At 39.5% G+C, this 17,191-nt stretch overlaps 1 protein-coding gene across 1 annotated transcript in view; it reads left to right on the forward strand.

The window, feature by feature from the left end:
• LOC134006580 (cilia and flagella-associated protein 47-like) overlaps positions 1-17,191 on the forward strand; it is a 61,050-nt gene that overhangs the window by 17,303 nt on the left and 26,556 nt on the right. The window contains exons 26-45 of the mRNA XM_062445496.1: positions 903-1,107; positions 3,025-3,136; positions 3,537-3,664; positions 3,774-3,874; positions 4,087-4,209; positions 4,357-4,582; positions 4,718-4,789; positions 5,345-5,482; positions 6,215-6,296; positions 6,490-6,585; positions 7,892-8,066; positions 8,897-8,994; positions 10,637-10,753; positions 11,026-11,160; positions 11,687-11,799; positions 13,552-13,699; positions 14,043-14,131; positions 14,410-14,496; positions 15,662-15,726; positions 15,826-15,962. Coding sequence (XP_062301480.1) covers positions 903-1,107; positions 3,025-3,136; positions 3,537-3,664; positions 3,774-3,874; positions 4,087-4,209; positions 4,357-4,582; positions 4,718-4,789; positions 5,345-5,482; positions 6,215-6,296; positions 6,490-6,585; positions 7,892-8,066; positions 8,897-8,994; positions 10,637-10,753; positions 11,026-11,160; positions 11,687-11,799; positions 13,552-13,699; positions 14,043-14,131; positions 14,410-14,496; positions 15,662-15,726; positions 15,826-15,962 — 2,447 coding nt within the window. The remainder of the gene's footprint in view (positions 1-902; positions 1,108-3,024; positions 3,137-3,536; positions 3,665-3,773; positions 3,875-4,086; positions 4,210-4,356; positions 4,583-4,717; positions 4,790-5,344; positions 5,483-6,214; positions 6,297-6,489; positions 6,586-7,891; positions 8,067-8,896; positions 8,995-10,636; positions 10,754-11,025; positions 11,161-11,686; positions 11,800-13,551; positions 13,700-14,042; positions 14,132-14,409; positions 14,497-15,661; positions 15,727-15,825; positions 15,963-17,191) is intronic.

The following is a 17,191-nucleotide window of genomic DNA, read 5'->3' on the forward strand; positions in this document are numbered from 1 at the left end:
TATGTGTAGAGAGAAAAGCAGAGATACTGTGTGTGGTATTTGTAATCTGTTCTGCGAGCAAGTGCTGAGCGATGCCAAAATGTTTAGATTGTAATTTTGACTTTCAACATACGATTCAATCACACCTAACTGACTAAAAGCAACTTGAAAAACACTGACAGGTTTGAGATTTTTTTTTTCTTTCTAAAAACTTTTTCTTTTTATATGATTTCAAATTTAGTAGTGAACATGAGAGGCAGAACAAGAGCCGGAGAGTTAGGATCATTAATAAAACAGACAGTTGAACAAGTAGAGTACTTAGGCACTGTGGCCTCTTAGTATTGCAAACAAAAAGGAGAAATAAGAAAAAGTGTTTATTTGTGTGTTTCCTTTTAGTAACAATATCATTTCATCCAGTATTTTTCACCATTGTCTTTTTGTATTGGAGTGATGTAAGATAATTTGTCACCAGAGTATATATTGTTCACAGTGTCTATGAAAAGGTCTATAAATAAGTAAACAAACTGCTGTAGCTGCGAGTTAAGGGCACACAGTGTATTGCTAGAAGGGAATTTGAAGAGGAGGATTTGAAACCAGCATCTAACTGGTCCAAAGTGACATTTGCAGGTATGTTAACATGCTGTTTAATGTGCTGCAGCTGTAATAAGGACTCCAGCACTGCAGATGGGTAATGGAACAGTATTTCATTGTATTAATGCAAAAGCAATGATTTAAAAAAATATTAATTTCTCCCTTTTGGTTTCTGAACACAAGAGAAGTGATTTAATGAAGGGGGTAAAATCCTATTTAATATCAGTTGGACTTTAATGCACAACTATAAATAACCCATTGGCATGCACTCACTGTGAGCTTCATTAGATGCAACCTGTGTTCTCACTGCAGTTTGAACATTTCTCTCCTAGTGGGCTGTGTGACAAGACTGTCCCTCCCTCTTTACCTGGAAGAAAAGGGAGAGGAGGGACATCAGCCCTACCGAGAGCTGTCAATCACCATCACTCACCAGCTCCCCAGTATCACTATTCACCCACCTCAAATCCTCCTTACTCCAGCGCCCCTGAAAAGCAACGCAACGGCTTCACTCACCCTCCTGGTCTTGGGATATCCTAGGTTAGTTTACACTCAAACATGCACACGCACGCACGCACACGCAGTGTTTTTTGTTCATCACAGGTCTGTTCCAAGATAAAAGCCTCACTTTTGATCATTTGGATCATGACATATGGAAAACTGCTTTGACATTACATGCCATGTGGCATGGAACAGGTAACCCCAAGTGCAGACACTCAATGCCGAGGAGACAGGGACATGAAATAAACAAGGTATTTATTGTAAAGGCTGGAGAACGGGAATGTAGACCTGGGAACACAGGACTGGGGCTTTGGCAGGTAACTGGGAACCAACCAACTGGGAGGATTGGGCTGGAATCTTGGAAGACCGGGAGCCCAGGGCTGACTAGAAGAGACATGAGGCTGGAGACACAGCAGGCGGGATTGCAGAGAACAGGAGACACGGTTAGGTGATGGAAAAACAGACAACAACAAGAAAACTGGTCGTGCATGAGAAAATGGCTCAAAGCATAGACCGACTGGTGCAGAGAATACAATCTGGCCGCATGGAAAAGGCTTTGTAGAGGCTAGATTACAGAAATGAGGTTCAGTTGGGGTGGCTCTGCCCTAACTGAAAACTAACTAACTAACTGATACTTAAATGGAGATGGAAGGCGTGGCAGATGATGTCCCATGGGCGGATGTAACATCACAGTTGTAGTCGTCAGATTTTTTGTTAGGCTCAGCAATAACAATGATGACTTTTATTCTATTTACATTTGTTTAGCTTGCGGCAATTTACCAGCTGCATTGAGCCATTGGAGCTAAGTGAATGCAGAGGAAACAAAGCCACAAACACACAAACCGACTGCATTATTCATTTCAGGGGGATTTTTATCAATCAAGCCAGGACTCATTAACTTGCAGGTCTGCACCAAATGTTGGATTTCACTTACATTGTTAGCCAACAAGCTAATCCACATCCCTGGGTGGCTTACATTGTTGTTCAGATATCAGAATGGACAGAAATCTGGCAGCACTATTATAGTACTGGCAGCAAATTCTGAAGCATATTCCAACAACTGAACTGAGGAACACAGTGCACGCATGAAGATCCTTCTTCTCCTCTCTAAAACATATCCAGGGCACTGTTTAATCGCTATAATATCTATTGTATATATCACTACAGCAGTTATTATGAGTACAGAATGTATAGCTTATACTGTAAATAATACTGTAATTTTATCATCATGTAATTTCTTTTAGTTGAACTGTGTTGCTCATCTATGCTTAAAGCTTGGGTTTATACAGCTTATGGTCCATTAAGTAACTTTTCTGGAGCTTTCAATTGTATCACATGTTGATATTGTATTATGTCATTCATCATGTTACATCCAAATCTAGCTTGGATGTTTGTATCTATCTGAGATGTTGGCACACACAGAGAACACAATAGTAACTGCACCTTCACTCTGCCCTGTCAAGCTTTCCATTCTAGCACAGCACATACAGTATGCAGTCAATGATAATGGTGGCAGATTAACCACTCAGAATGCTAATATTTGAAACAATAGGTATTTGATTTCAGACAGAGTGCAAATGCAGGTGACCATTGATTTTTGTCAGTCAAAATGATGACTGTAGCTACCACGTTAGTTGCTTATTTGGACATGCTAATAATTGCAGCTTATGTTGTGGCATATAAATGCTTTTAATCGATTCCCTACATTTTGCTCTTGAGTTTTTGATTAAGGGAAGTCTACAAAATAACACCACCTGTTACACTCTTATCTTTTTTTTAACCACAGTTCAATACATATCGCTTCAATATGAGCAGAAATCCACAGACTGACAAACCTGCAGCGCCGAGTTATGGTTGCTATGTTTGATTGACAATCACTGTTCAAGGAAGCGAGCAGTCAATTGGCTTTATCCTTTCTTTCTGTCACATATCCGTTGTTTCTTCCCACCTTTGCAGTGGAACCGAGGTATCAGCTGAAGTGGATGAGGTGGAACTGGAGGATGGGGCAAAGATACAGCCAATCTCTGTCATCTTTCCAGAGGGTAACACTATCCCTGCTCACGAACAGGTACAGTCCTGCACTCAGACCAGTTTACCCTATTATCATCCTACCAAAAATGGATCCTGTGTGGCTGTATATCTGTATATCTCTATATCTGTACAGTACTTCCTCCTCTACTCCCTCTCTCATTTAATCTCAATTCTTATATGTGAACACTGTCCAGATACCATCATGCCTATATAAATTCCAGCCACAACATGAGGCTGATGTCTCCACAATCAGGTATTGAAGGTCCACAGCAATGTGAGCAAAACCCAATTTTGTGCATCCAGGTCTGATTACATCTGGTAGTCAGAAAAACTGGATAAAAATGACTATTGTAACTGATTCTCTTGACTGACACTTCAACAAACACGCTTTCATGATCTATGAAACTCCCATCTTTCTACTCTGTATGCAACCTTAGAGACATCCAGCAGATATCCAGAACCAGGAAGCCAGTGTCACCTCTCTGATCTGCACTGTGTCCTTCTGCTCTGCCATCCCCCTGTCCCTCTGCACAACCATCACCTTTACCGACCACCTAAACAACAGGTAACCTGATATTCAATAACATAATGTATAACACAGCTTCTCACATGTCTTTGTTTTGAAGTTGAATCAATCTACCATCTCAATTTTCTCTTTGTTTTTTCTCTGACAGGTTTAAGGTTAAGTTGTGTGCTGTTGCTGACAACTGTCTGTTGACTGTCTGGCCCTACTTGGCCCTTAACCGCTCTGAACAACAGATTGTTCTCAAAACTGGTACTATATCATATACACAAACACATTCATACAGCTATGTAGATATATGGAGCTATAAAATCACTTTGTTATTCAATAGGAGTGACTGTATCTGTCAGGAAAAGTATCCTTGCCACATGAATCATTCCACATCATAGACAGCTTGTGTAAACATAGTTTGTTTAGTGTTTTTCTCTTTGCATCTGATTGGTTTATGTGTGACTATGATGTAGGGGCCACAGCTGTTGAGGCAATCCTTCAGCGCTATCACACACCGAGTTCTACCTCTGGCCAGACTTCATCATCCTCCTCGTTGTTTGATCGCAACAGTTCAACAAACAAGAGCTCGGCCTCAGGTCAGAAAGCGCACTGGATACGTGTGTAGTGTGTTAATGTGTCTGATAGTAAATTTGAAAAAGAAATGATGGATCTAAAATGATGTTTTGTGTTTGTCTCAGCAGATGTGTGTTTTTATGTACAGTAAGTGTATCTGTCTTGTTTAGACTCCTTTCCAGACAGTGAGAGTGTGAGCGATCAGGCCAGTAGGAATGAAGACGCCTCTCCTAACAGAGACACCCCAACCAATCTCGGTGTCCCAGAGTTCCCTGCTGTCGACTCAGAGGAGGGACTGTATTATCATGGTGTCTTATTGGCTGTGGAGAGGTGGTTTAGCCTCTTTGGCTGGCCGAGTGGGCCGCACCCTGTCTATGTACCGTACACATTCAGAAGGTACACCCAAGAGATTTTTTAATATTATATTTCAGGGGCCATATTTCCTATGTAGTCATCCATCCTGCTTTTACCATCCTTCCTATGTGTTTGTCGATCAATCACTTCCCCCACTTACCTCGCCTCTCCTTCCAGAGTTGTCTCAAAAGTTCAAACAATTCATCACAGTGGACGGACTTATCGTGTCAGTCAAAATAAAGACTCTAGGTGCGTATAAGTGTGGTGGATTTTCAGCTCGCAGCCTTTGCAGATTGAAGATAGAAATGTTTTTGTTGTTACATCCCTCAGGCAGCGTTGTCACTCAAGTCTCTAATTAGTTATCTTCATACTACAAAGCAATTAAGGCTGACATAGCAAACATTATAATATACAATATGTGCACAGGGAATGTTTAAACTAGTCATCAACCATGATGAAACTAGGTAATTGACTGGGCCTGAAAATGTGCATCATAAAATCAGGTGGTGTCTGTTGAGTACTGCATTTTTATGGAGACCTTTTTCATGGAGCAGAGGTTCTCATGTGCAAATAATGTTTTGTTTGTCTGTTTTTTTGATGGCAAGTGGAGTTTAAATGTGCAGTCCACCCAGGCTTTCTATTTGTTATTGCTTTTTAGTTGAAATTGGTAATGGAAAATAGCAGATGATACTTGAACTGAAGCTCTAGTGGGATTGAATTAAGTATCAGTGGAGTCATTGATCTGGCTCTAGATGCAAGTGTTCAGCTATCTGGTCATGTAAAATTATATACTGTCATGTGTAGGTCTGTAGTGGACATGCTTCACCACCTGACCGGCAAACAGATTCCTGGTATTACTCGCTGTCAGACCTTTTCCAGTGATGTAGACCAACGCACTAATCAGCTACTGCAACAACTTGAAGCTATGCTTGCTTTTCTCAGGTGAGCCTTGTAATAAACTGTTTATATAAGAATAACTAGCAAGTGTTCAGTCTTTGTAACAAATGCCAACTTTATAATCCAAGTCACTCCAGAAATGAACAGAATGCTGTCAGATTACAGTTTTGCCCCCAGCACAAGGAAAACATGCGAAGAGAGAAAGTATATTAAAGTATATATAATAGTATTATACACAAAGAAAATGAAACTGCTTTAATAAACCAAGGTACACCAGGAATGAGAGTCTCAACTTAATGTCTTGTTATTTTAGATTTTTGCACGGACGGACTTTATAAAACAGGCACTGGCTTTGCGTCATGATAAATAATTAAATTGATGAGAGAATGAACGAGGGAATTCACTTTGAGAAAAAGGGCATGCACCCCTCACACTTGCATTAGGTCTCAACAGCAGAATACAGTTAAAAGTCCATCAATGATGCAGCCTGTTAGTAACCTGAGAACATGTTGTCATCCTTAATATTGAAACGTTTTAACTCACCCCTGTTCTCCAGCGGTGACGCCACTCCCTCTTGCACACCAGATTCCAACATTGCATGGCCATAATAGCTCTTTTCATAACTGTCCTCTCATGTCTGAATAAAGCCATAAGGACCATTTAGGTAACAGGCATAACTGAATGAATTTCAACAGATAGATGAAGCCAGCGATGTTAATGCTTAACATTTTTGAAATTTTGTTCATGTTTTTCTGTCCTCTGTTCTTCTGTGTTCAGGGTGCAGGGAGCCTGTTTGTGTCACATCAGACCAGAGTACTTGCTAGACATGCAGGAGTTCAACCACTGGTGCTCCATGCAGGTATGCATGCACACTCAACAATTTGGTCCTCTATATGTGTTTTATTAAGCTGTCAGTAATTGCTTTACCATCTTTGCTGACATCAATGAAAAACCCATCCTGGTATGATGAACCAGAGTGTTGCTCGTGGGCTCTCTTGCTTTCAATCATGCTAACAATATATTTAGAGCCATATGTGTTTGTGTTGTCTCAGGCTAATGAGGATGAGTATGGCCTGGACTACAACAGTGTAGACTATGAATCTCTGAGCAAACGATCATGGACTGATGTGCTGCTACAAATATACAAGGTGAACAACTCTTTATTCACTCTGTCTCTCCGTGTTTTCACACTGTCCATTTTGCAGGATTATATGTGTGTTTGTGGAAGTCACTTGATGTTTAAGGTACACCGTGATCTTGCTGAAGAGTATCATAGTTCAGAGATGTTGTAACTTGGGCATTAAAATAAACATCCACATTGAAATTAATACAAGTAACTTTATGTACTTTTTAGGGTGCTCATTATGACTGTATTTAAAGAGGCAATAGTAACATGAAAGGAAAATACATAATGGTTAAAAAACTCATTCATATTGTCTTCTACCTGTTAACAGGCCTACTGCCCCCCACACTCGATATGCATGGCACTACAGCTATGTTTTGGATGGATATTCTAAAGTAAAATGCTTCAGGGAGAAGTTTTAACAGTCTGGGATTTTTCAGCTATTTGTGAAAGATTTGCAAATCTTGTTCTCTGCGGATGATGTTTGCAGGATTTAGTTACTTAAGGATTTACTGCTGATGAAGCTTTGGAAAGCATCAGTGCATTCTTTCATCTTTTCCTCTCACATCAAGACAAAACTGGTGAACCCGTTTTAATTTGTTTACAAGCGGTGTGTTAATTTTTTATTCTGTTTTTGGTAAAAATGTGAATGTTGCGCTTCATTTGTAGGCATAAATACTCATGTCATTGAGCTGTTTTTCATGATGCTTCTACACTCAAATATTTTGGCTGAGAAGTTTACAGGTTGAGGATTCTGATTGTGGTTGGCTGTTTTTTATCACAGAGGTTTGGAGATTTTGTCTGAGAATGTGTGATGTACTTGGTTCAGCCTGCACTTTATATTTATAGTGGATTCAATCTCTACCTAAGCCTGATCCACAATGCGACTGTCATGGATCAGAGCTGGTTACTGAATCAAGATGGATAAGCTGCAATTTCCATCTGTCAATCCCTTGTACCTTTATACTTTCTCTCTCTCTCTCTCTCTCTCTCTCTCTCTCTCTCTCTCTCTCTCTCTCTCTCTCTCTCTCTCTCTCTCTCTCTCTCTCTCTCTCTCTCTCTCTCTCTCTCTCTCTCTCTCTCTCTGTGTGTGTTAATGTTTCTCTTTCTGTCTCTTTAAGGCAGGGGTTGTCAGAAATAATTGATACCTATTGACAGTCAAATAAAGGTTGACATAGACTTGACATAGGTTTTTTAACACCTTAATGGAAGACTTTGAATATTTCCTGCTGGGAAAAAAGCTTGTGAATGTGTCTGTCTTTGTGAATGTAAAGTAAAATGGTGCTGAAATATATGAAGGTCATCTCAGCGCTGAATATTCCTCCTCACAGGTGTTGGTGTTGTGTCGGGTGTCAGAGAGAAATCTGAACACAACTCTGAGCCAGGAAGACGGAATCCTCCCAGTTGGATCACAGCTTCTGGCCAGTAACATCTACTCTCCCCAAGAACTAAAGTTGCTCTCGTGGCTCAACATGCACTACCAGAGCATGAAGAAGACTGTGTGGGGTACAGGTAAGACACACAACATGTACACACACTGTTGTTAATTATGGAGGACCACAAGGGTCATGGAGAGAGGAATAACGCATTTCAGTTTCAGTTATTTATTTCTGTTTTGTAAAACTGCATTTTGAAATGGATTTCGAAATTCAATTAATTTATTTATTAAATTCATTAATGTATTTTCTAAATGATGTTTTTACTGACTATTTTAAAGTTGTTTTTATAAATCCCCTTTTTATTTTATTTTTTATTTTTCCTTTTTAATTCCTCATTTAATTGTACGATTACTTAGTAATTAATGAAATGCTGTATTCCTCTTTCCATGACCCTTGTGGTCCTCCATGGTTAATGTATCCACAGGATGAAATAATACAAATCTGTTTCAGTTGTGGCATTAACAACTCAGCTATTAAAAGTCTATTTATCTGCTGGTTAATGATTCATAAGCACAGACAACTCAGCGTCAAAAAACGGTCTGTATACTTTCTGTATTTGTTGTTACTTCTGAGACTATTTCCCTTAGCATGTAAAATTATTATTTAGCAGGTGTTGTGATCGATACAACCACAATCTGTGCAGTCTCTATTGAGCCCTTTATGAACTGTTTATTGCCAACTATTTCTGTAACTTTTCCAAGAGTTCTTTTATATATATATATTTTGTACATTTCATACTTTCTGAATTCAGGTAGACCTTGTGAACATATTTTTTCAACACCCTGAACTTGATTTAATCTGTTTTACAGATTGAGGCTGGATGTTTTTCACTACCTTTTCATATCTTAATATGTATTATTGATTGATAGGTCATTTCTGCATGGTAATGGTTTGCAGGTGGTGTTCCATCAGCACGCTGGATTGTGAATTTTGACCTGGACTTGACAGATGGACTGGTGCTTGCTGCTCTGCTTGCTGCCTACTGCCCTTACCTGGTCAGTATGTGTGTGTGTGTGTGTGTGTGTGTGTGTGTATGTGTGTGTGTGTGCATGTGTGTTTGAGTGTGTCTGCTAATTTTGTGTAGATACTTTTCAGTGTTTTGTTGAGTCAGTGAGGGATGGTGGTTAATGCCTGTAAGTGGCTCTGTGATTGATGTGATGAGGACGCAATTAGCCCTGAACAAGATTAAGGGAGCCTCTTATCATGCTAAGCACCATTTTGTGTGCGTGTGTGTGTGCGAGTGTGAGAGAGAGGTAGAGAGAGAAAGTCCATCTCACTCTGTATGTCAGTGGTGAATGAGCCAGTAGATGTGTTTTGCCTGCAAGAGTCTGATAGGAGAAATTTCAGCATGACATGAATCCCAAACACATCTGTCAATACCCAAACAGCTTTGAGCTTTTTGCAAGTAAAAAAGAAGACTCAAAATATTTACTGAGCATACATTGTTAATGAGCAGTAGGTAACAGGTTGCCTGTTATTTATTGCTCATTTTGCAACAGGGTTTGGCTTTCTATTCAATGTCCCAAGACATATACAACAGAGAGAAAACTACAGCTGCAACACATGGCTCACGTACAAACACATTTTAATTATGAACTCTAGCAATATACCAAGCTGAAAAGGATTCTAAGCTGCCAAGTGACAGACACTCCTAGCCAGCAACTGTCTCCTGTGACCACACAAAGCTCAGTGAAACAAAGTAGATAAAGTTCTTTCAATGAGTAAACCCCATTCTCTTACTACCCAACCAGACACTAGCTCAATCTACATCCACACTATCTTGAGCCCTACATGAAAAAACGCAGCCCTTTCATTCATTTTAATGGTGGCAGTCCAGTGTAATGGGGTTCCCAACGAAGAGATCTCTGGCAGTCACTTACTGCAGGTGCACATTCCTGGTGGATTACTTTTTTAATGTGAAATAAATGTTTGTACTGTTTACCTCATGATCATCATGATGAAAGGTAATCTACAATCCTCTCTCAGTACTATACAGGCAGTGTTTTGGTTTGTGAGAAGCCTTCAGATTCATTGATCTGTTACTCAAACTGGACTTCCTGGATCATATTTCCTGTCTTGCCTGTACTTGAGGCACACATACAGACCCCTAGGCCAAAAGAGTAGCCACAACAGAGACTCTCAGGATAACCTCAAAAAGCATAATAGTGTAGTGAGCCGATAAAACAAGTGAAAAATCAGGTCAGCTGGTCCTCTTGGCATTTAATTTTCTAGGTGTTATCTTTAACCTCAAAGATTACCTCACCTACAACATTAAAAGTGAGAGACAAAGCAGAATACAACCAAAATCTGAAAAACAAAAAACCTGTAATAGACAAGTTCCCATATGTTAAAAGCAACAAAATGAACCAAACTATTATGGCCAGGTTATAACTGACAATGGTAGAGATACATAGAAGGTAGTAAAGCCACCAGATACTCCTGGCACTTAGGTGCCTACTTAGCTGCCAGTGGGCAGATCCACCAAGATGTAATTTCAAATGCAGTGTTCAAAAGTAATTTTGTTGTGTTCAATGCTGTTGCTGTTTCATCTCACAAAGATTCAGATCAGTGCATGAAGCTGCATCTGATCGTGAGTAATAGTTTTACATCCCTCTCACCCACTGTTTTCCTAATTAGATCTGCAGCCACTTCCGGAGGATGTACACCACAGCTACATGCCTGGAGCAGATCCTCCACAACAACATCATAGTGGTCCAGGCCTTAAACACACTGTCTCTCAACATGGATGTACAGGTATATTACAGACCTTTTCATCCAGACAATCACACAGCCTTAATGAAAAAAAGTCTTTGTATTAAAACCACGCATGTTTTATGTGAAAGCAATTATTTTGACGGAGAAATATTAGCTTATTACTGCATTGATTAGCTTAATGAATAACCTGTAAAACATAATTGGAGATGTTTAATACATCATGCTGATTATGTCAGAGATTAGGCAGCACATCCTGTTGTGACTGTGCCCCTGTGTGTCCTTGTTATCTGAGTGTGTGTGTGTGTTTTCAGCCCACAGACTTGTCAGATCCCAACCCCGTGCAGATGTTAATGCTGTGTGTTCACCTGTATGAGAGGCTGCCTCAATATCTGCCACTACACACTATCACTCTATCAGGAGGCCTTCACAGCACTTTTAGCAAGCAGGTAACGCACACACAAACACACACACACACACACACACACACACACAAACACACACACACACACACACACACATATAGAACACTGACTTTGGTCTTAGAAGATGCTTGAATAAAATTTAACCGCATCCCTCGTAAATCATTTTAATGAGCACTGGCGAGACAGCAAATGGCTTGGATAATAACCTACGGGTCAGATAATAACACACGCATACAAACACTGCAACTGGGATAACACACAGACACACATTAACAGGATTATAGACACACACATACATTAATAGGATTATAGACCCACCCCCATACACACTAACAGGATTACAAACACAGACAAATAGACATTTGGGTAATGATGCACATTGTCAGGTTAAACCACATTACACGCCTAACAAAAATAGATGTCAGTTTGTCAATGCTTACCAAGATGGGTGTCATTTTTGTATTGTTTTCTGACACTAACATTTGTCTGTCAATAAAAAGAACTTCATTGTGGTTCTGTGTGTATTCTTGTGTTTGTGTGTGTATTGCAGGTGCGTTTGAAAAGCCCATCCTCTAAGCCTGTCAAATACCAGGCCTTCCTTTTAGGAGAGGATGCCCATCTCTTCTCACTCCCTGATGGTTCCACTGTCACCATTCCTCCAAAGTATGTCTTTTTAGTAAGAAAATGAAATTCAATGTTTACTATCAAAAATAGCTCAAAGTCAGTGTTTCCCGTAAAGTCAGTGTTGCCTCAGAAGAGCAGCCCACCCCCAAACGGGACTCCTTGCCCCCCTTAAAGATAAAATGAGATAATGCCATTTGTATCGATATGGTTTGATGTTGACTTAAAATACATAACTCATTTCTTCCGTAAAGCTGTGCCAGTATTAGCACCACTTCTCTCTTACTCTCTCTGTGCAACACCACCCCTCACTCTCCCACAACTTCTCCTGCAATAGGTGGGAGACAACAGCACAGCAACAATAGCTCAGATAATAGCTCAGATAATAGCTAATAAAGCGTCAAAATCATCATCAACCCATCAGCAGCAGCGTGTGGTACTAAGTTCAAGGTGTCGACAGGTTATGATAAACAGTTACACGATAGCCATGTTGCCAAACAGCTCACGTCTGCTGTCTGCTCATAAACACAGACACAGACAAACACAGACAGGTTCATTAGCTCCCCACCCCATAGCAGTTAACCTAGGGGAAACACTGAAAATAATATGGAAACATGCAGTTTCCATACATTGCTAGAATCTAGGTTTTGTTTATTCAGTTTTTTGATCACATACATTACCTGTAAAAACGTATTTACAAAATATACAAAAGCCACACATGAGCACCACAGCAAGTGCAAGTTAGCATTTGAGCTTATAGAGTCTTTGGCCTTGCTGGTTTTTCCTTTTTACCCTATGAGTGCCATTCACTTCAAATGATTTCATTGTCTTTAAGGAGAATTTCAGATCTCCTGCAATTTGTCTTAAGATTGACCTTCACAAAGTAAAGTAATCACAGACTGTCATCTCCTGCCATAGTATGCTCCCTTAGATTGAAGAATGATAAACGTGTATTGTATGTGCCTATTTTTATGCTAATCATGGACGAAAACTGGTGACAGAAGGTTAAAAGAAACATCTTACAAGGACGTCTTTATACTTAAGCAAGTGGTCTAGTATTATACTGAAATCGCCTTGCCTTGGGGCACTAATTGAAATTTGCATGGTTTCCATTTGCATGATTTTTCCAACTTAATTTACAGGTAATTATCTGCTTTATTACACATTCTGTATATAATGAAATACCAAGTATTTATAGACTTGTTTTTCCAGGTTACAGCATAAGTAATCCTAAAAAAAAAAAGGTGATATTACTGAATTATGGTTGTTGGTAATTATCAAACATTGGTACATGCCTTTGTAGTGTGCATCAAGAGTAGATATTCAAAGTTGATTAAAACTGGTATCGTTAGTAAGGAAGTGCTGTCTTTGCATCTGTAATTCCATCTGTACTTCCAAAATAATTTGTTTTGGGCAGACCTGCTCCCTGCCAAGAATAGGGAAAACCCTTCTCAACTTCTTCAGCCCAGAACCCAAATTGAGTATGTTTAGTCTTGCCCTGAGACTGTAGCTCATTAAAATGTACCAGTTTTGCTCTCAAGTGAGGCCTCTATAAAAATAGCCCATGTCCCATTTTTGAATCCCATGCTTTACTTTGCTGTCTTTAAGGACAATGCCATTATGCAGAAACATAGTATTATAATTCTGCTGATTCATCACTGTCATAACCTGAAGATGGGAGGTTGTACAATAAAATTAATGTGTTGTAAAAGCGCTTCAGAGGGCATTCTGATTCCCCTAGAACAGAGGCTAAATTATCTGATAATTTGCTGTTGGCTGTGATGGATTTTACAGGGCGAGCACTCAACTTACCGTCCAGTACAGATGCTCTTTCCTGCAACCCATGGAGGCTGTCCTTCTGCTCATCTCCAGCTCTGCTTGCCTGCGTGCCACCACTCTCACCTTCAGCCTGAAGACCCACGTCAGTCAAATCACACCCACAGTGAGTACACCACTTCTGAATAGTTCATTGGCTTGCTGGTTGCCTGGCTACTGATACAGCAGTAAGGAAAAAACTAAAGGTCTGACTGCCTGATCAATAAGTAGACTGGCTGCTATGGTGCTGTTATTGCACCACTAACTTTAGATGGCTTCAAGGCTCACTTACTTATTTAATTGCTTTTGATTGCTTGTTAACACTAAATCACCAATCACTAAATGCAGATGACTAATCACATGCCACACAGAGTTTGTTCTGGAGGTTGGTTGCTGCATAGTGGTTGGCGGCAGCTTTAGGTTGATATAACTAGATGACCAACTGTCTGCTTCCCTCTGTCTTTCTTCAGAATACTGTCAAGTGTGAGTCTCCATGCTACACACTGAAAGTCACCCAAGTGCCAATAACTAACCCTTTCAATAAAGAAGCCAAGTTCAGGTAAGAGATGTGTCCCTGTACACAATTTGTGACGTTAGAATCCTCTCTGTACATAAGGTGACATTTTAAAAGGGTAGGTGCAGGTTACAATAGAACTTAATTAGATTTTGTTTGTGTTGCTTACTTCACTAAAAAAATCACATAAAAAAAATTCAGCAGCAATGAGACTTTCTAGAGTCAGAGAAAGTCCTGGTACAATATGTTTTTGGAGTCATGCTGTTAAATTCAAGAGTCTCTGCTGTGTGTGTTTGTGTTTGTGCATGTGTGTGTGTGTTTAGGGTGGTGCTGGTGGAGTCTACGTTCAACCCACTGGAGCCTGAAAAGAAAAAAGACAACCTCCTTCAACAGGCCTCTTCTAAAGCCAAGTAACACATGCATGCATGTTCTCAGCACTTAGCACAGGAACAGCTAACACACACATTAAATCAAACACAACAATACCCACATTTTATAATACATAGTTAAGAATAATTGAGGTAAAGGATCGTTCTGGCCTAATTCTGTAGTTTTTCCACAAATGCCATGAAAATTGCAACTTGACAAAGCTAATCATGTGTTCGTCCATCTCACAATACTTTCTGACCTTCCACATAAATCTTTAAAAACAACTAAAAGTTAATAAAGTTAATAAAAAGTTGCATTTTCAGAAAAGGTTCAGTATTTTACAACAACAGCTGGTCACTGTAGTTTTCAGCAAACAATATTCTAACAGGAGTGCTCTAATGAGTATTTCTGGCAGTAGGAGAGTGTGTGTGGCATTGAGTCAAAAGAAACTACAGTGTGTGTGTGTTCACATTAATGAAGGAACATGTCACCCAGTGTGACACTGTGACTCATTGATGTGTTTTTAATAGGTTTTAGACAACAGTTGAGCTCCATGATACAGAAAAACAAGATATCAGGCTTTAGATATACACACACTCATTGTTGGTGTGGATCTTATCATGGGATTTATGATGATGATAGTTGATTGTGGAAACCACTTAGCAGTTGATCACAGATACAATGATCAACTGCTTACATGGATCAAAAAGCTTAAGAAAGAAGAATCGTTCCTATACAAATGCTGTAACTAATTTGCTTATAGTGATCAAATAGTTCACTTTCAGTGTTCATTTTGGATCTTTTCATACATGACAACATGACATCTACAAACAAAGGCACCATCACCAATCAAATAGTCTGTAAACAAAAGAAATAGCCTGCTTCACAGCAAATGTAAGAGCTTATATGCCACAAAGACATACTGTTCCTCCAGCTAGTTACTTCTTCAGAGGGCGAGGTAAAGTATAAGATCGATGCTCAGGAGAGCACTGGGTTGTCATCAAGAGTAGCTGGTTAGTATACATCTCTCACCACCTGGGACGTCTTCAAAGCCAAACATTCCTGCTCCTTTTTCTAATCAGGAGTTGATGATGAGGATTTGAAGCACGACTGAGGTCATCTCTGGTTCACCCGAATCGGGTTGTGTAGTCTGATTGATATCCACGTATGAATTATTATGATTTTCTTTCCTCCTCCTTCTTACAGTATAGAAAATATGACACAAGACAAGAGCTGTGGGGAGGAAATGGAAGGGAAGTGCTCAAATCCCGGTTAGTCCTACCATTCAAATGCACACATAATAGTTTATGCTTGTGTGTGAGTACTATGTGTGTGTTTCGGTCTACATACACATTTGTGTGTGTTTCCAGATGGTGAAGGCAGTGACTTCCTGTGTGAAGTGAGGAGTGTTTGTCTGAAGTCAGGCCAAGCAGACACACTGACCATCCACTACCTGCCCTTCTGCCCAGGCAGCAAGTACTGCTCCATCCTGCTAGTTTGCCCACAGGTCAGTGTGTGTGTGTTCATGTATATCTGGGTTGACTGTCAATTCCTTTAAATGTTGTTTTTAATAACTGACTATTAACTTTTCACTTCTGAAACGGAAGACAGCTATGAACACTAACTGAGAAGTCTCTAATTTGACAGACTGTGCAGATAATCTACTGTGCATGTTAAATTAAATTATAATTAACTGAATGAAATCTTCATTCTAAAGTGTTTGTGTGTGTGTGTTCATCAGTGGAATTTAATTATCTGTCTACAAAACTCGACAACACTGTGTTTCCGTTAGAGCAAAGTGCAAAATAGAAAATGCTTTGAGCCACAACCAAAATAGCAGGTGCTGAATTTGTAGACACACAAACTAATAATAAAAATTCTGATTCCAAAAACAGTATTACTTTGTGTTAGGAATGTACTGCATGGATAGATGGAATTATTTTATGGTGCACAGAAGGGAGGAAAGGTGCCAACAGATGGGAGGTTCATTCAAATTAAGCAATACAAAGTCGGTTGTTGTATTTTGGTTGAAGTTTGGTCCTAGATGTTGCATGAAAGTATATCTCAGAACCACGTCTGTTTCTGGCGCAACATCAATCTGGTGATTTTATCAACAAGATCAAACTAAATACTTGCTGCAACTGTGCTGCAATAACAGATTAATGCTTGAAATATAAATAAAGGTGTCTCAATTAAACACTCCAAACAAAATAGGCACAGAAACTAAAGTACAATGAGGCTAAAGAAGGAAAGTCAGTAAATCAGTCTGCATTGATCTATGAATTTATATGGGTGAATTTTTATAGTATCTGTTGTCCACAACTGCTTTATACTGTATGAAAAGTTTCTCTTTCAATTCATTAACATTTCTGCAGCATCTGAAGCCAGCAGAGGAGATATATGTTGATAAATCTGAAGCCTCTGGTTGGAGAAGTGCTGCAACAGAGCGCAGTGCTATTACACACGTACCTTTACTCTGTTTACTCTCGTTAAATTGGCTGAAAACAACACCAGGCTGCTACAGAATAACCACACACACCTGTATATACATCAGACTGGTCAGTTATAACTCGATATTCTGCCTGTTTATGAAAGAGACGTCAGGTTATGTTTTTAAAGATCTATACTGAATTTCAAAATACAAATATAGTATAATTAAGCGAAAGTGAAACCAGTGCCAAAGAGCAAACATCCATAAAGTCCATATAATCTATCATTTCCATAATTTTTAAACAC

This window comes from Scomber scombrus, chromosome 24 (genome assembly GCF_963691925.1).
Source record: "Scomber scombrus chromosome 24, fScoSco1.1, whole genome shotgun sequence".
Taxonomy (NCBI): Eukaryota; Metazoa; Chordata; class Actinopteri; order Scombriformes; family Scombridae; genus Scomber; species Scomber scombrus.